Raw genomic sequence first — 27695 nt, 5'->3', positions numbered from 1 at the left:
CTCAATTGATTAATCCAGTTCATTGCTGAATAGCTAATACAACTAGCAATGGAAAAAAAACAAAAGGATGTCTTCTTTTGAAGTTAAACAGAAAGCATTTAGGACAGTGTGTTAAGATGGGATACAAATAACTTTATGATAAAGGTAGAATACATGCTTCTTTTTGTTCCCTTGAAATCCTATTAAAACTAACATTAATGTTTTTAAGATATAAGTCTAGAAGGATAGGGGTCCAGGAGGATAGACCATGGCACAATTTTAGAAGCAGGGATGTTAATGCCAAAGTCGTAACTGAGTTAGCTGATCTAAGAACGCCAAGTCCTAAATTGGTAGTGAGGAAAGCCAAGAATCAACCCTGACTACACTGCAGAATACTCGAGAGATTCCACTCCTGCTGCCTCAGTACCTCAGCAGCTGTTAAAGATGTGGTGGCTAAAGTAAGGAAAATTGGTGGGAAGTTGTTAAAGGTGCCACAGATACTGAGTCCCCACCACGGATGGGCAACTGCCCCTCCCCTATTCCAGTGAAAGACGGGCATTTATTTTCAGAGAGGGTAACGCAGATGACCTTTAGATGGAGGTTTTAAAGGACGTGGTTGAAGGGGATTGCATGAATTAATCATGCCAAATGTTGGGATCATCTGACTTTACCACAATCCCACCCCGTGCGGTCATTTCTCCCACTTGATTAAGCACTGCCAGCAAGGCATTTACCCTTCAGGAATACAGGTGCTAGACAGGAGTTCCAGTTAAATTAATTTCAGATAAGTTAAAAACAGTAAAAATAGTTTTTAACATGAGAATGTCCCAAATATCACAAGGGACATACTTACATTTTAAAAAACAGATTCCTAACCGGTTTGGCTCGGTGGATAGAGTGTCGGCCTGCGGACTGAAGAGTCCCAGGCTCGATTCCAGTCAAGGGCATGTACTTTGGTTGCGGGCACATCCCCAGTGGGGAGTGTGCAGGAGGCAGCTGATCGGTGTTTCCCTCTCATCGATGTTTCTAACTCTCTATCCCTCTCCCTTCCTCTCTGTAAAAAATCAATAAAATACATTTTTTAAAAAAAACAAGATTCCTTGCTTACTTGAACTTTACATTTACTTGGTCATCCTGCGTTAGAAGGGTTTTAAATCTTGAAAAACCTGACCAACCCAGCAGGAAGTCTCTACAGATACTCACCTGAGGGATTCCCCTAACCAAAGGCTGAGTTAAATCACCCTACTGTGCAGCTTGGAAAGGCAAGGATTACCCACGTGCTCAGAGCTCTCAGTCAGTTTTCAGTAATCCTAAGGTGTCACCCTATATCTGAAAAAACTACTAAATTGAGAATTTTAAATTCCAAAACCTGTCAGGTACCAGTGGTTTTGTCAAGGGCACACGGCCCAGCAAAATAACAGAGGGCTTTGTTTACTTGACAGTCCTCACACCGAGAAGGGACTTACCACTTCTCTCTCCAGTGGAGCCAAGACTCTGGGGGAGACAGAAAGGCAGGACAAGGTTGAGGGGGGAAAGGAAAAGACAGACAGAGAGAGAGAGAAAGAGAGAGAGGGAGAGAGAGAGAGACAGAGAGAGAAAGCCAATAGATGGCTATCTTGTTTTATAACCAACTTAAAAAATCTATCACAAAAAAGAAAAAATTATATCTCATAAATTTTGAATTTTAAAAGTATGGCAATGTAATATCATATATGTCCCATATACATAGTGCAATTAATGTCAAAATGTCACAGAATATATGGTAATATTTATATGTCAATAAATTTCCTACAAAATAGCTTGTTTAATTTTTAATTGTTGGGCATTTTCTCAATACCATTTTCCCTCCTTTCTCCAGTACCTTGGAACACTGATGTCCTACATTTTCAAACTTTTTTGTTGCTCTTTCCTTTAGACCTAATAATAATCAAGGTTCTCTCATCTTATGGTAAAACAAAGACCAAAAACAGCGTTTGCGGCCAGTGTCTGTCTAGTTCTTGTCTCATTTCTCTTCCTCCTGTCTCAGACAAGGGTTTTGAAAAGGGCCCCACCAGCGTGGCTCAGTGGTTGAGCGTCAACCTATGAACCAGGAGGTCATGGCACATGCCTGGATTGCAGGCTTGATTCCAGTAGGGGGCATGTAGGAGGGAGCCAATCAATGTTTCTATCTCTCTCTCTTTCTCCCTTCCTCTCTGAAATCAATTAAAATATATGTACTTTAAAAAAGAGTTTTGAAGAGGAAATCAGCCACTCATTCTTGCAAAATTTTTACTTCCCTTCAACTATTCAACCTACTGTAATCTGTCTTTCACTGTGTCATTATAAGCCCAGGAAATTCTACCAAAATTGCACTTATTTATGTCAGTAATGTTAAACATATTGCATTAACACACTTCACAATTTTCTCCTCCTAGGTCTCTACTTCCTTCCTGTCCATGATTGTTCTCTTTTTAAGTTTTCCTTTATGTTTAAATCCTATTTGCAGGTACTAATTCTCTATCCATTTTCTGCTCAAACACTGGAGCTCTGAAGGTTCCACCCCTAGACCATGGTTCTTTACAGTCTATGTAGTCACCTTTTCACACCATTCAGCCTTGTGGGTTTAACCAAGACCTTTATCCTGCTGATTCTCAAAACAATAGTTCTAAATACAGTGTCTCCCATAAGCATCAGACCCATATATTCAACAACCTCATGGATGGCCCCAGCTGAATGTACCTTAAGTACTCCAAAACCAACAAGGCCCAAGCAAAACTGAGCAGTGCCCACTGCTACTCAATTTGCTCCTCCTCATGCATTCTGTTCTGTCAGAGCATCACATTCAACCAGCCACTCTTGCCAGAACCTGGCACATTCTAGACCAGTGGTTCTCAACCTTCCTAATGTTTTCTGATGGTCTTAGACGACCCCTGTGAAAGGGTCGTTCGACCCCCAAAGGGGTCACTACCCACAGGTTGAGAACCACTGCTCTAGGTTCTTCTTCCATCGGTCCTGACTTGTTAGGTTATGCCTTAGTAACACCAAACTGCTTGCTCTTCCTTGCATACCTTGTTCTCTCACAAATTCATACCCTTGATCATGCTCTCCACTCCACCTAGAGTTCCCCCCCACACTTTTTTACCTAGAAATGAACAGATAACTTCAGTACAGATTAGCATCTGATAGAACAGAGAATGCACATTTTGCTGTAGAAATACTAAGGAGCTGTACTTAGCCTGATTTGGGGATCCAGGGAAGATTCCTCATGAGGAGGGTCTAGACCAGCAGTTCTCAACCTGTGGGTCGCGACCCCTTTGGGCGTCGAACGACCCTTTCACAGGGGTCGCCTGAGACCATCGGAAAACACATATAGAATTACATATTGTTTTTTTGATTAATCACTATGCTTTAATTATCTTCAATTTGTAACAATGAAAATACATCCTGCATATCAGATATTTACATTACGATTCATAACAGTAGCAAAATTACAGTTATGAAGTAGCAATGAAAATAATTTTATGGTTGGGGGTCACCATAACATGAGGGACTGTATTAAAGGGTCACGGCATTAGGAAGGTTGAGAACCACTGGTCTAGACTTATTCATCCTATATAACAAAAGGCTAATATGCAAATTGTCCCCTCGGGAGTTCAACTGTTCACTATAATGTGCGCTGACCACCAGGGGGCATCATGGAATGAAAGAAGGCCCAGGCCAGCAATTGGTCCTGATCGCCGGCCAGGCCTAGGGACCCTACCTGTGCACGAATTTCATGCACCAGGCCTCTAGTTTTCATATAATAAACACAGAATATATACCTGGTATGTAGTAGGCACTTGATAATTTTTTGTCAAAATGAACAAACATTGTAGAGTGCCTATCACACAGCAAACAAAATGTTACACCATGGGGGCAGTTCCATCACTCAAAGGGCGTTCAGTCTCAGGATATTGCAATAATCTGGGCAAAAAAGGATTGGAGACCAGATCATGAATGATAAGACCAGAATGGGAAGAACAAAAAGTCTGATTTTTTTAGGAGTCCCATCACATAAGACTATTATAGTTCCTGCTTCATAGCTGAATCTTTTCAGCAATAAACTATTTCACTGTACATCTGAGATATCAACTTCATATGTCTCCAGGACATACTTACTGTTAAGCTGTATTCAACAAAATAGGCATTAGTGAACATATTGGGAAAATGGCTAACTTTGTTCAGGTAAGAAATATCAGACATTACTTACCCATTAAAATTGTCTCTAATGTGACTATTATATCATTTCAAACATTGGTACTGCAAAATAAATGTTCTGCCTTTTTCCAATCAGTTTAATATTAGGCTGACATTGACAATTGCAAGTTGGCAATGCTTAACTAAATTTGAATTTCAGACAAACAACAAAATTTTTAGTACACATATCCCCCAAAGTTGGACACACTTATACCAAAACCAATTCATTATTTACCTGAAATTCAAATTGAACTGGGTATCTTATATTTTATCTGGTAACTCCACTGCCACCCAGATAAACGTTACCTGTAAATGGTAGTTCCCTTCAACAGTATGTAGTCCATCAAATGCCCCTAGGGCATACACTTCATCTGCTCTCTTCTCAGACATCTTGTAGCTTAGATGACAACAGAGATCTTTCTGACAAACTGTATAATTTCCTGTGACTCCTCTGAGCTCCAAGAAGGTGTATTCATCAAAAAAGACAGTGCCCTTAAACTCCTTGTTTCTCATTGAGAATGCTTCTATTCCACTAGCATAAGAAGTCCAATTCACCATGACTGGGTGCTTTGGGTGGGAATCTAATCGTGAGAGAAGGAGTTTTCCCTTCTCTGTCTTCATATCATAATGAAATGCTCTTGGAGAATCAGGTGCATAGATGCCACTTCCTGGAAGCGATAAGTTGGAAATCACATTTGAAACAGAAAAGTGAAAATAATAACAGTTGTTACTATTTTAAACTCACACTAACATTTTACTTCCTCTAAGGTATATACTAGTATTTTTACTAACTTCAGTGAAATATGCCAAGGACAACAGATGATAAAAATCCAATAGAGTCTGACACCAAGAAGCCAAGAAGAGTTGTCACATAAGAAGTGGTGAATTTGGGGAAAAAATGAAAAAGGGTGTTATTCAAGTTGAATAAAACTAAATAAATCTGAAAACAATTTATATGAAGATTAATTCTACAGCATGTCACCAGCTAGATACACAAAAATTAGGAGTTGAAAAACACTGTGTTAAGGAGTACATATTAGTTAGAAAAGAATTTTTTCTTTTTTTTTTTTTTGCTTTTTGGATTCCATTAAGCTTGTAAATCTTAACAATTATACATTACCTGTCATTTTCTTTGAGGGGTGATGTATATTTGATGCAAGGAAATTGACCTTCATGCCCATAGCCCAGGCTGAGTGGAATTCAATAGCTGACAGATGTGGCAAAACATTCATCCACGCTGTGGGAAACAGTATGGTGTCCACATGGAAGTCTTTCACCAGGGCCACAGCAGGGTCGTGGAAGAGTATATCGAAGCATGTGAAAATGCCAAACCTTCCAAAGGTGGTGTCGAAAGTCACAACCTCAGGCTCCTTGGGTACATTGAATTGATCTTCACCCAAGAAAAGGTTTTGCTGCAATGAACAGAAGACAAAGACGGGGTAAATCTCTTTTTAGAAGTTGCTTGGATGTCACTGTGTCTGAAAAAGTACAAGTGCACATTGATTCGGCAGTGCTAATTTCATCTACGACCATCAGCTTCATAGGGAAAGAGTGCAGAACTTGAGACTCCTACGGCTAATAGGAGCCTTTGGTTCAATCTCCACATTTTTAGATATGTACAAGGGAATCCTCGCCCTAACCCATTTGGCTCAGTGGGTAGAGCGTCGGCCTGCGGACTCAAGGGTCCCAGGTTCGATTCCGATCAAGGGCATGTACCTTGGTTGTGGGCACATCCCTAGTAGGGGGCGTGCAGGAGGCAGCTGATCGATGTTTCTCTCTCATCGATGTTTCTAACTCTCTATCCCTCTCCTTTCCTCTCTGTAAAAAAATCAATAAAATATATTTAAAAAAAGGGAATCTTTATCTCTTAAGACCTTGAATCTTACAATAGGTAAAAGTGAAATAGATAATGCATATTTGCCAAGAATGCATCTATTTTCTGAGGATAAAGGACTTTCTTTGCTTCCTTCTTGTTAAAACCAAGTCTATCTGGTAAGTGTTTTTTCATTCTAGCCTTGAGCCATTGCCAAAGCATGTCGTTAAAAGGAGAAAGTCCAAAAGATGACATATATTTCAATGCAGGTAGGTCCTACTGATTCTCACACACTCCCAACAACACACTCCTGTTCCTAAATGCACACACACCTAATCTTTACTGTCTCTGCTTTGTCGCTACTCAGCTTCTAAAGTATGCTTCTTATCAATAATAAGGATTTCTCCCTATTGACCACTTTAATTTGTTACACATTTAGTAACTACTTGCATTAAATTCTACCTTATGGTAGCGTGCCACCAGTTTTCCTTGAGAGTCAAACACCACATCAGTGTTGTATTGGTAACGGCCATCAGAAGGACACTGGGGGTTGCTGGCATTGCATGGCTTCTTGTCCCCAATATTTGCCACAACATAGATAGAGTTTTCCTTGGCCAGGCAGCTGAGTCTTTCTTGCACTGGGGTGTGGCCAAATCTGGTATGTGTTATTGGAAGAGGAAAACAAAAATCAAGTTTAGCTTTTAATAAAACTCAGGATGATAGCGGCCTGAACCTACTATGCAATACACACACACACACACACACACACACACACACACACACACACACACACAAAATAAATTCTAAATGACATAGGTAGAAGGGAAAGATTAAAACAAAAAGAGACTTCAGAGGAAGTATATGCTTGTGGGAATTCATTTGTAGAAAATGATTCTAGACTAGAGTAACACTCCAGGCCATGTATTTTTTTCTTCATAGCATTTATCATCATTCATAATCATGTATGCATTCACGTGTTAATCATATATTGTATGTTACATCTTATAGCTATTACGGGGCAAATACACACACATCTCCTATTCACTGAACCCATGCCTGACAGAAAACAGGCATTAAAAAAGTATTTTGAATGAAAGAAGGTCAACTTAGAGTGAGGATTCTAGGAAGATGGCAAAGTTGGAAGCACCAAGAATCTATTTCTCTACTTAGATAACAATTGCAGAATTGGTCTGACATAATACTTGGGAACTCTGCAGTTTATTTGAAGGCTTGAAACTTCCAGGGTAAATTGCAGTTAATTTCAGTCTATTTTAACACTGGTTCAGCAGTGACTACCCATGACCCATCTTTCCCCCAGCCCCCAGGGCAGGCAGCCATGCAGGTGTTCCCGGAGCACCTTGCAGGCAGCTTGTGGGAGCAAGGTGAGCAATAAGGCCCCTTTCCTCCAAATATTGGGAATCTGTGTTCTGAGCATTGATAACTGCTTCTGATCTCAGAGATGCAGACTCGGGGGCAGGCAGCCTTTGCTGCACCCCTCATGCACTGTTGCTAGTGACTTCTAGGGAATTTATACAGTCTTTATTTTTTTCCCCCTTTTGGGCGCCAGACATTTAAGGACTAGAACATAAAAAAGCAATCGCATGTATAGGAGAATTTAAAAAGTCACCGTACATGCCCAGGGAAAGGCACAGGCTAACAAAAGACCTCAGAAGACCTTAAGTTACACCTCAAGCTATGCCCGGCACAGAAACAGCTTGTAACAATCAAAACAAACAAACAAGAGATACAAAACCCCGGGGAAGGAAGAAGCTTTGACTTCCAGTTATCACATTGTAAGATTCAAATGTCCACTTATCAAAAAAAATAATAAGGCATACAAATAACCAGAGGGAAGGCAGGGTGGGTGGGTGGCAAGAGATCAACCAAAGAACTTATATGCATATATGCATAACCCATTGACACAGACAATAGTCTGGTAAAGGCCTGGCATCGGGGGAAGGAGTGGGCTAGAAGGGTGAATGGGGGCAAAAAGGGTACATCTGTATAACTTTCAACAATAAAGATAATTTCTTTTTTTTTTTTAAACTGTCTGTTTAGACCCTTTGCCTATTTGGAATCATAAGGGATAGAACTCTGCACAAGAGGCTAAGAAACTTGTTCCAAATTTAATAGAGAAGGAGGTACCATTCAATGCTTTGAGGACAAAAGTAACAGGATCTGAATTTTCTTTAATAGGACATCACAGTATCAAATGTACTAGAATGGTTAGAGACTAAGTGTAGGGAAACCATTAGGAAGTTATTTCAATGGTTGAGATTAGAGACAACACGAGTTGGGCTAGAATGGTGCCAGCCAGTATGGAAAGATGGGAATACAAGAACATTTGTTAATGCTTAATTTCTTTACTTTTATCATATTACCAGTTGTCCCAGAAAAGGAATTAAAATGCAATTTTGAAAAGTGAGATCTCAGAATATGTAATATCTATCCATATTTATTTTGTATTGGCACCACACAAAAATAGCTTAAAAATGGTTACTACTAGGTTATTGAAGAGTAGCTAAGACTAGGAGAGCTGTTGAATGAATGAAAATGTGGTGCCATCTGCTGGCAATAGTAATGAAAACTTTCTTTGAGTATCAAATCTAGACCATTAAATTTATAAATTAGTACAAAACCATAGCAATCACCTGAAAATATATCCTTGTAAAAGATCACGGATACAAGAACACATTTAAAAACTTACTTTAATGCATTTATATAAGTGACCATTTGATAATTTTTCCCATCATTTGCTTCAATTCTATAGGAAATGCACAGAAATAAATATAACACATTGAACCACTTGAAACATATTTATCAAATCTTTCCAGGTCAATATATTTTTAATCTGTTTTGGTCACCCCATTTTTCAGAATAGTACCTGTACATGAAGCATGTCAAACTCAAGAGCTAACATGGGCCAAATAAACAAGGTTTAAGTTTATGTGGGTCGCAAAAAAACAAAAGCTTCAATTTTCATAGGAACATAGCTGTATTTCGATAGAGACATGCTGAAAACAAAGGGCTGAAATAAATGAGTAATCGTTTACATAAAATAGAACATTTTAATAAAAATTATTATTTTTTCTTGAACATTAACTTACCAAACACTGAATAACTGCACAAATTAATAAGCATAATGCAAATTAATCTATTTTTCTTGTTCTCCACAAGTGAAATATTTCCTTTTGCGGGCACCAAACAAGTTAGTCCAAGACTAATGACATGGCCACCGGCTGCTGAAATATTCGCTGCTAGTATTAGTGGAGAGAAATGGTGTGCCTGCGCATAAGGCATGTAAGGGAAACGGATGCAACACGATTATAGTAATCAGTCATTAGTGAATGTGTAGTTCATTATTAATAATTATGTGTAACAGGATATTGTAAAAAATTAAGTTATGAAATTTTTACTAAAACGTTTCTTACATACCGTTATACTGGCTGGGCTACAAAAATATTCACTGTGGGCCGCATGCAGCCCGTGGGCCGTGAGTTTGACATGCTTGCTGTAAATAATAGGTTCTCAAAAAATTTGTTCAATAACTGAATGAAGGCAAGGAACGGAGATGTAATTGGTGAAAAATATAAATAGAAAACAAGACTTTTTGAAATGGGGATTTTCTGGAGGCTCTTGGAAATTTGGTTCTAGGGAAGAGCCATTAAAAACCAAGTGAAGCCCTTGCTGGTTTGGCTTAGCCTCGCATCAGCCTGCGGACCGAAGGGTCCCGGGTTCGATTCTGGTCAAGGGCACATATCTCAGTTGCAGGCTCCTCCCCAGCCTGAGTCCTGGTCGGGGCTTGTGCAGAAGACAACCAATCAATATGTTTCTCTCACATCAATGTTTCTGTCTTTCCCTCTCTCTTCCACTCTCTCTAAAAATCAATGGAAAAAATATCCTGGGGTGAGGATTAAGAAAAAGAACCAAATAAAGTTACTTTATAATGGAAGTGATAACAGAGGGGCTTTTAGAAACTGAATTTCTAGCATGAGAAATGGAAAAATATGAAATAGTTATGATACAATGAAATGTGAGTAGATAATTATGATAAATAATATTAAACTTGGTCAAAATCAAGGTGGCTCTATAAGCAGTTACAGTAGTTTGTGTAGTTTTGAGAGCAATTCCAAAAGAGAAATTCCTAGAATTTTAGCATTTGGAAATAAGTGAGTTGACTGACATGAATCTCTTAGGTACATCAGATATTGTTTTGCTTATATTAAAAGTAACAGTGCTACTTTCATCACACTTCATATTTCTTTGGACTAGACTTGATTTAAACCACTTACACAGTTCTGCTATATCACCTACTAGATTGACAATTAGCTTAGGCTTTAAGGATTCTGTATACATTAACCACATCAACTAACTATCTGATGGATGAGAAAGAAAATTTTGAAATTCTAAACTGACACATGACTATTTTGCTATTTATTCACACATTTTTCAAATTATAGACACAACAGGGAAACAATTTTTCTGTTCACTAGTAAGAAGTCAGAAGACTAGAGTTTGGATCTGATTCTCCCACTAACCAGCTACCTACCCCATGACCAGATCCAGCCCCTCAGTGGATTTGATGGTTTCTATGTTACCTTTCAGCACTGATTTCTGTGATTTTATAATACATAGTTACTTTTCTATTAAATATTTCCAAATGAGATGAAAAATAATAAAACTGTCTTGAAACTTAGAATTGATAGTGGATCTTATGCAATGATCTTCTGCAAAATTTTCCCAAGTGAAGTAACCTCATGTTCATGATTGAATTTATTAAGTCTGTCTGTTTACCTGTTGGGATGATTACAAGGGATCCAGTTCACTTGAGGGTCTGGAATATCTTCCAGATATGGGTAGATAGATTCTCTATTGAAGTTCCAGCCATAAAGACCATCTTCTGGAGTCACAATAATATGTGCACCCTGTTAAACATGCAGCTTAATTAAAATATTTCTCAAATAAGCAAACAACCAAAAAGGGGCCTGCCTGCAAGAGGACCTGAGGAAGTGAGTGGCTGACGAACCACCTTCAGGTGTATGTTTTTCCCTTTCAATCTTATTCCTTTGTTTTCTATACTCTTATAATTTATTTTCTTTGCCCAACTACTTGCATTTTCCAATTCTGACATCATTCTTTATTTATAACTAGAGGTCCGGTGCACGAAATTTGTGCAAGAGTAGGCCTTCCTTCCCCCAGCTGCTGGCACCGGCTTTCCTCTGGCACCTGGTACCTGGGCCTCCCTCACAGCCCCAACTTCTTCTGGAAGGACATCTGGTCTAATTAGCATATTACGCTTTTATTATTATAGATGTTTTCTTTTCTTTTTTCTAAGCATGAATAGCTTTCCAGGTTACTCACAAGTTGACACCCATTGCAGTTGTTAACTATAAACCTAGCTCTTCCCCAAATCATTCCCTCCCTGAACTTAGACCAACTCTTGTACCTGAGTGTATGGAATTGATTTATAATTCAAATTCTTTTCCTCTGCTCCAGCCTTCCCTGCTGTATACCCTGCAAACATGATTCCTGCTTCTCAGGAGGGGGCCTAGAGGTACAACCTGGGCACCTTCGGGTGGGAGAGTCATCCTGGAAGCTGATTTTTGTATGTATAAGAATGTGTATTGATAGATATGTTATATGTATATATCCTTGATTTTCATGACATTTCACATATCTGTCTATACCTGAGTTATGAATATCTTATTTAAACCACATACTTAACCTTAAACCTTTCATTTAACTCAAGGACTTACTATGCATTAGCATATACTAGTATACTTTTTACAAATTGGTAGTTACAGAATAGTCTCAAAGATGCAAATTATAGCATAGAGAATATAGTCAATGATATCGTAATAACTACGTATGGGAACTTGAAATATTGTGGGGACCGCTCTGTAAAGAACATGATTTCCTAACAACTATGCTGTACACCTGAAACTAATACAGAATAAAAAATACAATAATAGAACACATATACTTTTATCTAATTAAAATGAAATATGAAGTATATAATAGATAGCTTTATATGGATTGTATACATATGTAAAACATACATTAGCATGTGTTAGTATTATGAAGTATGAAGTATCTTGTAATTAGAATGAAGTTTGAAGTATATAATACATACAGTTAAGTAGTTTGCAACTTAAGCTTGTTTTGGTGTTATAAACTCACCTAAAACCCTGCACACTCTTAAGAGAACAAAGTGCACCAAGGCCACTAATACTCTAAAACTAGCACGTGACCCCTGACCAATATCCCCCACCCTCCATCTGTAGCAGAAAAGAGCAACAAAGTTGTTGAACTTAGAGCAAGTTTCTCAAAGGAGTGCTGCCCCTGAATGATAACCAAGCTGTTCTTTTCTTAAGTTTGTCTTACTATTAGGGAACTAATAATGTCTTTTTTCTAATAATTTGGGGAAAACAAAAGTTTTTGGCTACCCTGACATATATGTCTTCACCTACTTTAATGTTAGGGGCAGTACTATTAACCATGCTCTGTTATCTGTGATTGGTCTGTTCGGACAGAGAAAGCACATTCTAACCAGGCTGAGAGTAGTAAACCCTGGGACATGGGAGTTAATTTAGAAAGGGAGCCCATTCTCCTTTTACTGAGAACTGCCTATCATCATGGAAAGATTAACAGCCTTATTGTGAAACAATGGGATCCTGGAAGCACCCCACCCCCTAGTCCACATTGCCAGTAATCTGTAATCATTTTACCCATTTTTATTCTATTTGCCTACTTCCCCACGCCTGTAATACCCAATTTTGTTCCTTTTGCATACTCATTCTTATTCCTTTTGCCCACTTCCCCATGTAATCTTTGTCCTTCTACCCCATAGAAGCAGCTGGTTTATGGAAGGGTGCAAAGCAGACTTTTGTGGGTGACCTGCTGTTCTCCCATACTGCCAGCTTGTTGTGGAATAAATGCTCATATGACTCAACCTGTTAGGGGCAAGAAAGGAATATTGGGGACTGGCTATGGTTGTGGGACATAGTGATCATGCTCTGTTAGCCATGATTGCCTTGTGTTGGTTAAAGAAAGGACATTCTGACCTGGCTGGGAGTTGTAGGCCCTTGGGATCAGGGAGTCAACCTTGGAATGCCGTCTATTCTCAGGGAAAGATTAACAACCTTGTTACCCAAACAATGGAGTCCTCCCCACCCCCACCCCACAACCCCCCAGCTTCCTACATCCCCATGCCTATAGTCCAATTTCCCTGTGTAATCTTTGTCCTACCCTATATAAGCAGCTGGCCTATGGGGGGCAGCAGAGCAGATTTTGGGGAATGACCGGCTCCTCCCCCATCTGCTGGCAGTATTGGAATGAACAGTCCTTTTTTGAATCTCCGAGTGCGTATGGTTTGTCGCTTCCCGCTCACCTGATTTCTGCCATAACAAAACCTGTGTCTGCTTAATTGGCTCAAGTAGTGACAGGCAACCGGGACCCATTAGTTGTCTGGTTTCATTAACACATATGCAAATACATACTCGGACACATATTTAATTGACCCTGGTAATTGACTCTGTCTCTTGGGACCCCACTCTCTACATAGAAGCCAGCACACTCAAGAGGAGGTACCTGTTTTGCTGCTGATGTGATCGCTCCCTCCAAAAGGTCCAGATTTCTGTTCATTAACCCCAATGCCAATTCATGGGACACTGGTGCGAGGGTGGCATTCGGCAAAATCACTGCATGCTCATAAACAGCTGCAATAAAGGTGTCCAGGGAGCTGGCTTTTAAGGCACAGAAAATTGAAATTGCCACACAAGTCAGCAGCTGAGAAGTAATCATGCTGAAGTCCAAGGACTGTTGAAAAACAGAGCAAGCCCTTGTTTATAGAGAGAAATTACAAGGAAGCACGTGGTTCTCAGAAAGTAGTGCTTTAAAGACAAATCACAACATCTAGCTGTTTGGGCCAAAGGTGATCCTGGGGCGGCGGGGGGGGGGGGGGGGGGGGGGGCGGGGTTATGAAAGGATTGAGAAAAGACAGACAAGAGAATGAAAGCTGGGTCTCGGGTGGGACGCTGCTCCCTAATGAGGAGACAGCGCCAGCTCCCACAAGCTGTGTCTTTATTTTATAGCAGATGCCAGGAGGCAGAGTAGGGGCGTGATCAAGTTGTTTACAGCATTCTCGTAAATTTCAACCCTACTCAACTACATGCACCTGAACTCTATCACAAGGCACATGGGGCCACGTGTTCAGACCATAGGTTCAAGCTCACAGCTGTAGCTGTTAGCTATAATTGTGCTGGGAGGACCCTGCCCTCCAGCTGGGACTTGCACGTGGCAATGAGAGGACCCTGTCCTTTCATTAGTCTGAGACTTGAACCTGGCCAAAACACTGTAGCCGTGCCCCATGTCTAGCATTAAAAAAACATGATGGCTTCACATCATAGACATAATGTAAACACACTCTATAAAACACTCCTTATCGCACTCCTGAGGGCTGTGAGGACAGGATTACTTGGGCTTCTCGCTGTGTAGACAGCTGGCTTCTCCCCGTGTGTGTGCACCAGAGTCCAAATTTTCTGTTTGTAAAAACTGTGGTCACCGGTTTTAGTGCCCAGCCCACTATAGAATGACTTCATCTTAACTAATTTCATCTAAAACTATCCTATGTCCAAATAAGGTCACATTCTAAAGTACAGGTGGTTAGGACTTCCACATAGGAATTCTTTTTTTTTTTTTTAATATATTTTATTGATTTTTTACAGAGAGGAAGGGAGAGGGACAGAGAGCCAGAAACATCGATGAGAGAGAAACATCGATCAGCTGCCTCCTGCACACTCCCCACTGGGGATGTGCCCACAACCCAGGCACATGCCCTCGAACCCGGGAACCCTCAATCCGCAGGCCGACGCTCCATCCACTGAGCCAAACCGGTTTCGGCATGGAATTCTTAGAATTCATGTTTTAGAACTTTATAGGTGTAAATAATTTGAAGACTAAATTACTTTGCAATTTTGATAGCAGTCTCACTAGCAGAATATGAATGCCTAAATGCTACACTTTGTTCACTTTAGTTTCCTCAAAATGGGGAAGCCAGGACAAAGAGAGATACAAAGGGGTCATTGCTATATAAAAGTGGCTTTGGACAGCAAACATGTCTGATCTCCTATTTCCTGTGGGTCCAGAATCTGGGGTGATGTAGCTGGGTGCCTCTTTCGCGAGACTGCAGTCAGGCTGGTGGCCTGGGCTGCAGTTATCTCAAAGCTCAGCTGGGAAGGATTCATTTCCTAGCTCCAGGCTCATATACGTGGCTGATGGCAAGCCTCAGGTCCCCACTGACTGTTGCCCAGAGATATGAGTTCCTTGCTTCAGGTCTTGCTCACACTCTTGTTTCTGGCTGCCCTAAGAGCCAGAGAGCAAGAGAACCCTCCCAGGATAGAAGCCGCAGTCTCTTAGTTAATCTAACGCGGACTGTCACCTCATCACTTCAGTTGTATTCTATTCATTAAAAGCAAGTCAGTAGGTGGTCCAGCCCGCACTTGACACAAGGTCATGCATGAATGAGGCAGAGATCATTGGGGACCATCTTAGAGGCGGCTGACCATAGGGTTAATAGGGAAGGAGAAACAATGACAGGGAGAATAAGAGTTAAGAACTAAAGAGAGAAATAGAAGTAGTTGGAAGAGAGCATAATAGAAAATGGGGGGGGGGAGCTTAAAGATTTTGATATAGAATAAGTAGGCAAATTTTGTTTCAGTGCAAATTAAGTATAATATTTTTATATTTACAGAACTATGTATGCTTACCCATTTTATTTTTATATTTTATTTTGGATGGTGTTATTATAGTTCAATTTGCAAATGGATATGTCTGAGTTTTTTGCTTCAGTGCTATAATAAATTTATTCTGTGGCTACCAAGGTAACCAAGAGGCTGTGACTGCTCCGCCCTCCTCAGTCTATGGCAAACCCTAGCTGACTCTACTTGCAGACCTCCTTTTGGTTTTCCATTCCCAGGTGGTGGGGGATCCACATACTTCACAGTGAGATGGAGTGTGTACATAAGAATTTATAGAAGGAAGTTCTGAAATGAAAGTTAAAACTGCCATGAGCTACAAAAAGTTTTAAAAATTATTTGTTTAATGTTAGTAAGTTAAAAATTATAGTAAGAAGCTCCCATTGGTATCCAGTCTGACATACAAAGTTGCCTCTCCCATCTTCACAACAAGAAAAAAGCAGGACTGAAAAATCAATCATTTTTCTTAGATCCAGCAGAGAACTGAGGTCACAAGACAAACCACGGCCCCAAAATTAGAGAGACAGGCTTACCTGGAGCAAAAGTCCACTTTTGGAGCCAGGACTGATGTTGACATAAAAATGTCCAAACCTGTAGGGAATTTTTTCTGCGTTTATTTGAGCCAAAACTGAGGACAATTGCCAGGAAGCAAGATCTCAAATGCTTCGATGAATGACAGCTCTGTGGTTTTCCTTTCACGCATTTGGAATTAGGAGGAACTAAAAGGAAGATTACATGAAGGCAGGAGAAAGCAAGGCAGGGATTGGATTACAGGATAGTTCATGAGATCATGTGCTCTCTGGAGGGCGGTTTTACTTATGGCCTTCTGGGCATGTACTAGCTGAGTCTGAAAGGAGGCATTTCAAAGGTATGCTAACCTAGATTCACAGAAACAGTGGGCAGGTCTTGCTTAAGGTAGGGCGTGACTACTCACCGTGACCTGCCCAGTTAGGAATTTAAGATCATCCTGGGAGGTTACTTTCCATAGAACCCCTTTCATCCACAGTGGTATGACCACTTCAACTGTCCTTGATGAATTGCTAGAGGCTCAGTGTGGATAAACTTCAGAATTAAAAAACGAGGGGAATTTAGTGTTAGGAAAACGCTCACACTTTTGTGAGTTTTACCTCCAGAACCCCAACAATTGAGGAAACAATTGAGGAAAACAAAACAAGACACCTCTGGCCTCATACCTCCTAAAGGAAGAGAAATAAACCCACTTTGAAATAAGACCATGAGGAGGAAACTGGTCTTTGCAAGGCCTGTCAGGCCATAAAAACTGTGAACAATGCACTGCCCGGGGGGGGGGGGGGGGGGGGGGGGCGGGGGCCGGGGTGGAGGTCATTATCGCTGGCCCCAGGACAGATCATCATGGGGGGGGGGGGGCCTTCCTGTAAGCCCACGAAAGGGGGAGGAACCATATGAAAGGGGGCAGAACCATATCTGCAGGACAAAGACCCCCGAAGGTTATAAAAAGCGAAGCCTCTGCTTGTTACTTCACTCTGATTTGGAAATTATTCCCGGAGTCCACTAGTGTTAATAAATAGGGTCCCTCCCTTTCTCTAGGACGCATGCTTGGTAATTCTTTGGTCTTCTGCAACACCCTGAGCATTTGTTCTCCTTATCAAAAGCCTGCCCTCAAGGGAAACTATTTACCGGAGTCTAAGCAATGGGGGGGGGGGGGGGGGGGAAGAAATAGCTTAAAATTTGAAACCTCCTGGCCTTCCTCTCTCAAGGGGAAAGTAGGACTTGTGAAGGTCACAGCCCAGGGGCACTGGCTCACTACAGAACAGCCTTAACCCTTTGAGTGCCAACCAATATCCTAGGAACTATGCTAAAATTGCTAAAATTGCTAAGGCATTTTTGCTGATTTTACAGCAGTTTAGGAAACAAATTATGAATCACAAATAAATGAAGTTACATTTTCAAAAACTTAAGGAAACCTTTACTGCATTGACATATTTAGCAATATCATCATCACTAATAAAAGCAGACTTAGAACTGGACGCCATTTCGAAGCTTTGATAGCGCTCCCGGCACTTTTGGTGTTAATCATTGGTCTATGTCCCTCCTCCCGCTTCCCCTCATCAGGAGGGGGATTCTGTGAGAAAATGGCTCTAAGCTGAGATGCTTTGACTCACTGAGTCAGAGAAAGGGGGGCCTTGGGGACAGAATCAGGGAGTTTGCTTGGGATGAAATGCCACTGTTGGTTGCTGCCCTGGTTGCAAGCCTCGTGGGGTCCCTTAGGAGATGCATGAAGGTGAGGGGGAGGGGTAAGATGCAGGTGTACTCATGGGAGGGATAGCAAACGTTGGGACCTTCATTGTGGGGGCGGGGGGGGGGTTAAAGCCTGGACGTTTAACCCAGCTGGCCTGGCTGAGTGGTGGAGCGTCGACCTATGAACTGAACCAGGAGGTCATGGTTCAATTCCCAGTCAGGGCACATGGCCCAGTTGCAGGTTCAATCCCCAGTGTGGGGTGTGCAGGAGGCAACCGATCAATGACTTGCTCTCATCATTGACATTTCTATATCTCTTCCTCTCTGAAATCAATAAAAATATATTTTAAAAAATAATAAAAAGGCTAGATGTTTAGGGGAGGATCTCAATAGAATATTCATCAGCTTTGTGCCGATGTGCCAAAGTTAGATTTATTCTCTTAACTTCATCTGTCCTTGGGTGTGGTTGGTAAATGGCACTAACTGGATTTCTGCTTTCTCCCTTGAGTAGGGTGATTTAAGTTACTTACCTTCTGGTTGGGAAGTGGGGGGAGTGCAAACCATTTACTCTTCAGTGTCCTTGGTTTAGGGGAGATAGGATTTCCTGGATGGGTGCAAACTGCTTGGCACCTAGATTTTCTACATGGCTGCAAACTGCTGTTTAACTGTCTCAGTTTCCCTATTCCATTTGCCCTGGTTTACTAGCCTATCTCGAAAGCAGCTGCCACTGGGAGACACGGACTCAGGTAGCAACCTAAATTGCATTCCCCAGGATGTAGGGGAGGACTCCTTTTCTACATTCCAGCCCATGTTGCCAATTACATCTGTTTTATGTAAATGAGATATTCAAATCGTGCAGCTTTTATTGAACAGGGCAGGTCTCAATCTGTTGATAAAAAGATAAAACCAGGGTTTCCCTGCTGTGGTTGACTCAGACCTGTAAACAGTGGGCATAATATGGGAAGCTGATAGTTCAGTCTGAGGTTCTTCTGGGTATACAGAGTATGTGAGGTGCTCCTGTCAGCAAATCACTGGCTCTTTTTTTTTTTTAATTAAATCTTTATTGTTGAAAGTATTGCATATGTCCCTCCCCCCACTGACCTCTTCTAGCCCACTCCACCCCAGGTCTTCACCACCTTATTGCCTGTGTCCATAGGTTATCATATATGCATACAAATTCTTTGGTTGATCACTTTCCACCCACCCTCCCCTGTCTTCCCTCTGGCTCTTACTATTTATAAAATTTGGACCCTCGGCCTGGTCGGTGTTGCTCAGTGATTGAGCCTCGACCCAGGAACCAGGAGGTCATGGTTGGATTCCTTGTCAGGGCACATGCCTGGGTTTCTGGCTCAATTCCTAATAGGGGGCATGCAGGAGGCAGCCAATCAATTATTCTCTCTCATCATTGATGTCTCTTTCACTCTGTCCCTCTCCCTTCCTCTCTGTCTAAAAATCAATAAAGACATATTTTTTGTAAAAAAAATTGGGGCCCTCACTTGACCAAAGGAAGTCCAATCTCAGCAAATAAATTCCTTTCCAGGGTTCACATCAAACGAACGTTAATTCTCTGGGTCCACAGTGTTAATATTTAATGGCTAGAACAGCATCAATTTTTTATTGACATTCATCTACTTGATAAAGCTGTTTACATTCTAACTGTAGGGGTTCAGAATGAGTCACCCCAAGATGTGTCACTCTGGCACACAGATTATTTCAAGCTGAAAACTATTAAAACTCGGACAGCTCAGGAAAAACTTTTGATCTTCCTGCTGTAGGCAGTTAGACAGCTAGGAGCAGAGCAAGGATGCTGGGCCAGGTACAGAAGGTCACGGGGTGGAAAGCACCATGCGACTAGCAACGGACAATCAATTGTAGGGTGGGACCTTGCCTCCAGGGTGACTTTTCCTCCCCTATCACTGGTCACGTGGTTTGGACCCCCTGACCTTTCCTCACTATGCCTCTGTATTTCTGCTCCAGGCCAAGATAAGCAACAAAATCAGCCATGGCTGACATTAGGACCAGCTGCATTGAATAATGACCCACTGCCCTGGTGAAGGCCAATCAGTCAGTGTGATAAGCAGAATGGTGAACCAAGGTGTTTTCCCGGGGTTGTGTCTTGTGACGCTGAAGAATGACCTACGAGGGCTGTGCTGGGCTGCATATCTGGCGCTCTGGCCAGACGGGTCATGCTGTACTCTCTGTCCTAGAACACATAGATAGGAAGGTACTGACATCAGGCCAGGCCTTGAGATATGGTCTCATGGCCCCTTCCCAGCACACAGGCCTTCTTTCTCAGAAGGCCCGGAAGTCTCATTCCAAAGGACTGGAAACAAAGGACTGGGAAAAGTATAAATAAAGAGAGTTTCCTCCATATTGGGGAACCAGAATTTGAAAGACACATTTTTCTCTGGGCCTCCACAGAATTTAATAATAAAATGTAACTCTTGTAGTCTGGGCTGCAGTTCAGCCTCTGCTTTAGCAGGGTGCTGTAACTGTAGTCACTGGCCAGCTCAATAAATCCTCGCTTGCTGTTTAAGACCTAATTGGAGTCTGTGGTCTTATTCTCGCGAATGTTCGTCCACAACAGGACCAGAAGATTTAAGCGTGGAAAACTTATTATAAGCAGATTCAAACTCCCCACAAGGGAAGGGGGACCCAATTATGGCTTCCCATTAAACCCTTGTAGCCCAGGGGTATATATTTGCTACAAGCCTGCTTTTATAGCCATCCGTGTCGTCACCTGATTGAGTCCCTCAATTGTTTTTGCCCAGCAATGAACCTGAACTTCCCCTGTTTCTATGTGTTCTTCCTCTGTTCCTATGCTGAACTTTCTCTGTTTCTATGCTTTCATACACCTTGTTGCTGCAGGCCCTCCCTAGTTTCACATGCCTCTCACTTTGAGTCCAGAAACATTTTATTGTTTCTGCTTGGTTGGTTCCTGTGGTTAGGCTGGCCCAAACTGCCGTGTCGGCCCCTGCCTATGTTCCACCTGCCTTTGTTTTCCACTGGACCCCGCCCTATCTGCCTGCGTTTCAAACTAACTCCTCTCAATTGGAAACCACAATCCTGAAAGGACACACCTGGGAAACTGCTGAATAGTCCATTAGGATCTTTCCCTAGGACCTCCCCAAAAATCTCTGCCTTAAAACCTTACAGTTTGGGCTGGACTTTGAAATCTTCCTTGACAAACCCAAGTACTAAGGTTGCTGAACCCAATTTGATTTGACCTCGCTGGTCAGACACTTGGTGCCTTTCCCACCGCCTACAACATTCCCCCTTATTTCCTAAAATAATTTAGTCCAAGGACTTGCTCCAGGAAGAGAGCTATCATCACAGATGACTATATCCTATATAATAAAAGCCTAATATGCTAAGTGTCTGGTCATCCAGTAGACTGTTCAACCAATCAAAGTGTAATATGCTAATGATATGCTAAGGCCACTCAACTGCTCCCTATGATGTGCACTGACCACCAGGGGGCAGAAGCTCTGACCAGTAGGTTAGCTTGCTGCTGGGGTGCGGCCGATCGGAACTGAGCAAGATGGGCTGGACATGCCCTGGAGCCCTCCCACGGTCCCGCCAACCTCCCGCATCCCTCTCTGGCCTGATTGTGCACCGGTGGGGTCCTTCAGCCTGGCCTGTGCCCTCTCGCAATCTGGGACCCCTCACAGGATGTCAGAGAGCCAGTTTTGGCCCAATCCCACAGGCCAGGCCAAGGGACCCCACTGGTGCACGAATTCATGCACCAGGCCTCTAGTTTTAATATAAACTAGATGTAATTGACAGGAGGAATCTAGCAAAGTGTCTTCTTTGTGACCCACTGTTTCAAGATGGCTCAATATCATAAACAATAACTCTTTTCATCTCCCCGTGAATTGCCTTACTTCTCCCTCCTTAGCTCTGAGTGGCATATATATCTCATTTTGCTTTATGTCTTTGAAATTTTCATACTTATGTAAATTTCCCATGTGCATTTATTAAAGCTTGATTCTTGCCCAGCCAGCATGGCTCAGTGGTTGAACGCTGACCTATGAACCAGGAGGTCATGGTTCGGTTCCTGGTCAGAGCAAATGCCTGGGTTGCAGGCATGATCCCCAGTGTAGGGCATGCAGAAGTCAGTTGATAAATGAATCGCTCTCATCATTGATGTTTCTATCTCTCCCTCTCTCTTCCTCTCTAAAGTCAATCAAAATAAATAAATAAATAAATAAATACATAAATAAATAAATAAATAACTTGATTCTCTCCTGTTAATCTACTGTGTGTCTTAAATTATTTGACCAGTATAAGGGCTCAGAAATTTCATTTCTTTAACATGATCCTTTTTCCTTTCTGTTCACATTCATTCCTTTCTTTAATCATTAAGCCCTTACAGTGGTTCTCAACCTTCTTATTGCCGTGACCCTTTAATACAGTTCCTCATGTGGTGACCCCCAGTTTCATTGTTACAAATTGAACATAATTAAAGCATAGTGATTAATCACAAAAACAATATGTAATTATATATGTGTGTTCCGATGGTCTTAGGCGAGCCCTGTGAAAGGGTCATTCGACCCCCAAAGGGGTCGCGACCCACAGGTTGGCAACCTTTGCCTTAGGACATCAGATTCTGGTCAGCATCAAACTATCTTAGGAACAAATCTGTAGATATGTTGGCTACAGAAACAGTGTTGTCACGCTAAAGATAACATCTTAACTTCAATTGTGTTTCAACCACAGGCCTATGAAAGCTAACCAACCCTGCTGATCACATATTCCCAAACCAGACAGAACCGTGCCCTGTTTGACATGTACAATGATCAACTACTCCCTACCCTGGCCCCAACCAATCAGTTGAGACTACACTACAACTCCTTTAGTCACCATGATGAATGATTTCCCCCTATATAACCCATCCTCAGGAAGCCATCAGGAAGCCAGGTTTTTGAGCACTATTTTACTTATTAGTTGAGGAAATGGCTTGGTGCCATTTCCCCGACTAATAAGCCCTTACTTTCTTGGCTGCAAACTCCTGTTCCTCTTTGATTGGTCTTTGATGCATGTAGGCAAACAGACTCCTTTGGTCTGGTAACACCAGCCAGAAAAACTAAGAGAGAAAGAGAAAAGTTTCCCCATCCCCAACATAAACAATACATATGTTTGCCATAGGACTCAATACAACTATTTTTATTTTGTTCTTTTGGTTTTTAAAATAAAGCCTCTAATTATTATATTGCAGACTGAACTGGTTCTCATGAGAAAAAATTTATTTTGCACACCAATAAAATATACTCTATTGCCTCAGAAATACTAGTTGAAGCTATAAAAATGAATGGCTTCACTTTTCAAAGAAAGAGCTTTGTTCACACATCTATTGTTTTTTAAAAATTCCTTTGTTGTTTCAGTAAATTTATGACATCTCATAAACGGACACTAAGGGGTCTCTCTTTTTTTTTCTTTTCCCTTTCTTTGCCAGGCTAATACTGAAAGGGAGCAGGTAAAAGGAGATCATTGTAATTTCCCTGGTCCCTGCCCTAAGCGTGGAGGGTCCTTCTCGAACACTCTTCCATACAGGGCCATGACTAAGATAGGCAAAGGGGCTCCACTTCTGCTCTGCAGACGTCCATCTCTTGAAACCTGATCAAAGAAAGCAAAGGATTAATCCCCAGGCAGAGCTTGGATTACAGCCCACGTGCCTTTCTGACAACACTCTAAAAGCAGCATAAAATAGCAAAGTCATGCAGGATTCGGTGTCAGAAGACACACGTTTCAGATCCAGAGGTCTAATAGCAAAGGAACCTTGGGTGAAAATGTAGCAAATAAGTCAATTGTACAGGAGTTAAATAAGATAATGTATAAAAAAGAGTTCTTTTAACTCATGAAACACTATAGAAAGTATTAATTATTACTATCATTATTACAACTTCTCAAAAGAACACGCCCATGAAGTAAGTTGTGAAATTGGAGGCAAAGAAATGTAGACTTGGAGAAGTCTGGAGCTAACTCCCTCCCTGCAGGCTCAATATCAACCATCCCACATAGGAGAAAAAAAAAAAAAAAGAAAAAGAAAGAAAGAAAGAAGTTGTGGGCGCCTTATTTAATGGACCTTCTACGCCATGAAAATAAGGAGGACATTAGTTGCCAGCCACCATCCACAATCAATATTTTTATTTCTCCTTAACCTTATGGTTGCCTTGGATCTCAAAATCATATTTATGCGGAAAAAGGAACGCCAAATTCTCCATCATAGCTTACAGACAATCTAGAACCACACTTGTTTTCCATATCATAGCTTCCACATGTTTTTAAAGCATTGCTTGTATAATGGGAACCGCAATATTGCAATACTGACCCATTATTTTAAAGATTTTCATTATGCCAGTCTACCCCATCTGTTTAAAGAAATTTATCATCCTGAAAGCCTCCTACCTCATAATGTCTTTCAGGGGCAAGCTGACTCCCACTGAGAATGAGTTGTGGGAAAACATAACTCGTTCCAAATGTGCCACTGAGAGCGAATTCCTCAAACTTGGTAAAAGCTGACCCCACGGGCTCCCCGCAAGTTCTCAGGTCAGTGGTTTGACACTTCAGTAACGTGCATATCTATGTAGGCAAAGAATAAAGAAGTGGTTAGAAATCTTGGAAGTATTTTCTCAGCAAAAAGCACAATTTCAAGGGATAGAGGAATATATGTTAGGTTTGGCTGCCTCTTATGCAGTTTTTCAAATTATAGGTCATAATCTACTAGTGAATCCTAAAATCAACTTTGTGGGTCAGAATTAGCTCTTTTTTTTTTTTTAATCAGTGAAGCTGAATGGAATAGAATAGAATTTTAAAAATCAGAGTATTTAAAATTGCACATAAGTATAGCTTTTCTAATTTGAATTATTTCATAAATGTTTGTTTCAATTAAATATTTCATATTTAGCAACAATTTCCATGTAGTCACACATCTTGATTGCACTGGGTCAGGATGTGAAATGAACATCTTACTCTGGGCTCTAGTAAAAGACAGTTTTAAAAATACTTCCCTAAAGTAACCTGACCAAAAAAGAGAATGCATGAAATTTGCACTTTTAAAACTTGAACCTGGCCTGCTGAAAACTAATTCCTCTGTTCTTGAATGCAATGATGGCCTAGAAGAAAAATGTATAAAGAAGCCATTCTAACATATTTAAGCATCTCTACCTGTAAGTAATATTGGCCTTCTACTGTATGCAGTCCATCAAAGGCTCCTAGTGCATACACCTCATCTGTTCGCTTCTCAGACATCTTGTAAGTTAAGTGACAACACAGGTCTTTCTGGCACACTGTGTAACTTCCTGCATTTCTGTTAAGTTCAGTGAAGGTGAACTCATCAAAATAAATCATCCCTGGAAAATCCAACTGCTCAGACAAGAATGGCTTGATGCCTTTGGCATAAGCACTCCAGTCAACAGGTGCAGGGAAGGTGGGATCACTTCGAGGCCTGGACTTCAATTCTGAGAGCATCAGCTGGCCACTCTCTGTTTCCATGTCATAGTGATACACCTTGACTGCTTCCGGTGCATAGATTCCACTCCCTATTGGTGACATAAAGAAACACAAATATTGTGTTCAAATTGTGCATTGTGACAAACTAATAGAATCATTCCCATAAGAAATTAAATACAAACTTACGAAAGCAAAGGATTTTCAAGATAGGCAAGGAGATAGCGATTACATTGGCATAATTTGACTCTGTGACTGCTTACACAGAAATTGTCATTTGACTTAGATGGCTTCTTTTTTTTTTTTTTTAACTTAAGCTACTTTTCTTTTTAGCCAATTTAAAAATAAACTAGAAAAATCCCCAAACACGAAGAATTAGTTCAGCTTTCCACTGGCCTATCTAATTTATTTGTTTGAAATTCTTTAGTTGGATCAATGAGTAACAAACCTACCTTACCTTGAACACAGAACTACAGCGTGGGGCAAAAGTAAGTTTACAATTGCGAGTATGTGAAACAGTTTATTCTTGTACTAGAGACCCGATGCATGAAATTCGTGCAAGAGTAAGCCTTCCTTCCCCTGGCTGCCAGCACCGGCTTTCCTCTGGCACCTGGGACCTGGGCTTCCCTTGCAGCCCCGGCTTCATCAGAAGGACATCTGGTCTAATTAGCATATTATGCTTTGATTATTATAGATTATTATGTATTAATTACTAGGGGCTCAGTGCACGAATTCATGCACCTTGAAAGGAACTGTGGGCCATGAGGCTGCAGTGGGCACAGGGGCGGGTCTCGGCCCATCCTCCATGCCCCCTCCCAGCCCCAGGTCCCCTGTCTACCGGCAGTCCCGCTCCCGTCGCTGCTGCTCCCACATGCTGATGGCTGCCGGGGTCCAACCCCAGCAGGTCCAGGGGTCCCCAAAGGTGTGGACGGAGTTGGCGAAGAAGGAATGACACGGAGACAGCGTTCAGTTGATCAGCAGCCTAGCCAGGATCTCTAGCCAGGATCTCCAGCCAAGTTCTGGTCTGGATCTCCAGCGAAGTTCTGGTTCAGATCTCCAGCCAGGTTCTGTGTCCATGTTCTCTTGCTAGGCTCTCCAGGTTCTCCAGCCAGGTTCTGTAGCCATGTTCCCTCGCTAGGTTCTCCAGCCAGGTTCTGTCCAGGTTCTCCAGCCAGGTTCAGTAGCCAGGTCCTGTCCAGGATCTTTTGCCAGGTTCAGTCACCAGGTTCTAGTCAGGTTCTCTTGCCATGTTCTATCCAGGTTCTGTAGCCAGGTTCTGTCTCTAGGTTCTTCAGCCAGGTTCTCTTGCTAGGTTCTGTCTCTAGGTTCTGTGGCCAGTTTCTGTCCAGGATCTTTTGCCATGTTCTCTCCAGCAAAGTTCTTCTGTCTCTAGGTTCTGAGTAGGTTCTGTCTTCTTGGTTCTGTCTTCTAAGTTCTGTGTTGTTACATCTGTATTTATACCAGTTGATTCCAATCCTATCAATCTCTATTCCAAAGGTTAGGACGTTTCTTATCTCCATTCCAGGGAGTAAAGATTATGTAGCTTAAGCATGATTGTTCGTAGTTAAAGTGATTAATTACCCGCCTGGCACTTAGTTAAGAGGTTTTATTCCCTCCCTAACTTCAGGGGAAAATCCCTACCTGGGGAAACAACCTTTCTCAGAGACCTTGGTTAAAACACATAGTGCCAAGAAGGTGAGCAAACATATTAAGAACAGTATGCCATATATGCCAGGTCCCTTGAAACAGCAAGGATGAACTGGCTCCTGGCAGATGGCGCCAGCCCTGCTCGCACCCACTGACAGCTCAGAGCAATTGGAGCCAGTGCCAGCAGCAGGAGCTAGTGGGGGTTGGCGCCGTCAGTGGGTGCAAGTGGCAGCTGCTGCCCCAATCGCCCCTCAGGAGCAGGGGGATGTGGAGAAGCCTTCAGGGGCAATGAGGGCCGGCAGCCGCTGCTCGCACCCACTGATGGCGCCAAGCAATCAGGACCGGTGCCAGGCGCCAGCAGCAGGTACAAGCAGAGGCTCTGGCACTGGCAGTGGGTGCAAGCGGTGGCTGCAGGCTCTGATTGCCCCTCAGGAGCAGGGGGAGGTGGAGAAGCCCTAAGGGGTGATCGGAGCCAGCGGCTGCCACTCGCACCCACTGACGGTGCTGAGAGATTGGGGCCAGCACTGGGCACCGGCAGCGGGCGTGAGCACCGGGTGGGACTGTGGTGTGTGGGTGCAAAGAATTTTCAGTAACCACCAGAGGCTCACCTCGATGACAGC

The 27695-nt window shown here is 42.0% G+C and overlaps 1 protein-coding gene across 1 annotated transcript in view; it reads right to left on the bottom strand.

Annotated features, from left to right (window-relative positions):
- LOC308520864 (uncharacterized protein) overlaps window positions 1-27695 on the bottom strand; it is a gene marked incomplete at its 5' end in the record, with an annotated part of 41840 nt that overhangs the window by 3028 nt on the left and 11117 nt on the right. Inside the window, 9 exons of the mRNA XM_081093569.1 lie at window positions 4501-4862; window positions 5315-5606; window positions 6470-6662; window positions 10802-10932; window positions 13598-13847; window positions 16296-16353; window positions 23478-23595; window positions 24388-24561; window positions 25147-25520. Coding sequence (XP_080949695.1) covers window positions 4501-4862; window positions 5315-5606; window positions 6470-6662; window positions 10802-10932; window positions 13598-13847; window positions 16296-16353; window positions 23478-23595; window positions 24388-24561; window positions 25147-25520 — 1952 coding nt within the window. The remainder of the gene's footprint in view (window positions 1-4500; window positions 4863-5314; window positions 5607-6469; window positions 6663-10801; window positions 10933-13597; window positions 13848-16295; window positions 16354-23477; window positions 23596-24387; window positions 24562-25146; window positions 25521-27695) is intronic.

This window comes from Myotis nattereri (genome assembly GCF_964212035.1).
Source record: "Myotis nattereri genome assembly, chromosome: 6".
Lineage (NCBI taxonomy): Eukaryota > Metazoa > Chordata > Mammalia > Chiroptera > Vespertilionidae > Myotis > Myotis nattereri.
The sequence above is the reverse complement of the archived record's forward strand: the minus strand, read 5'-3'. Positions and strand labels throughout refer to the sequence as shown.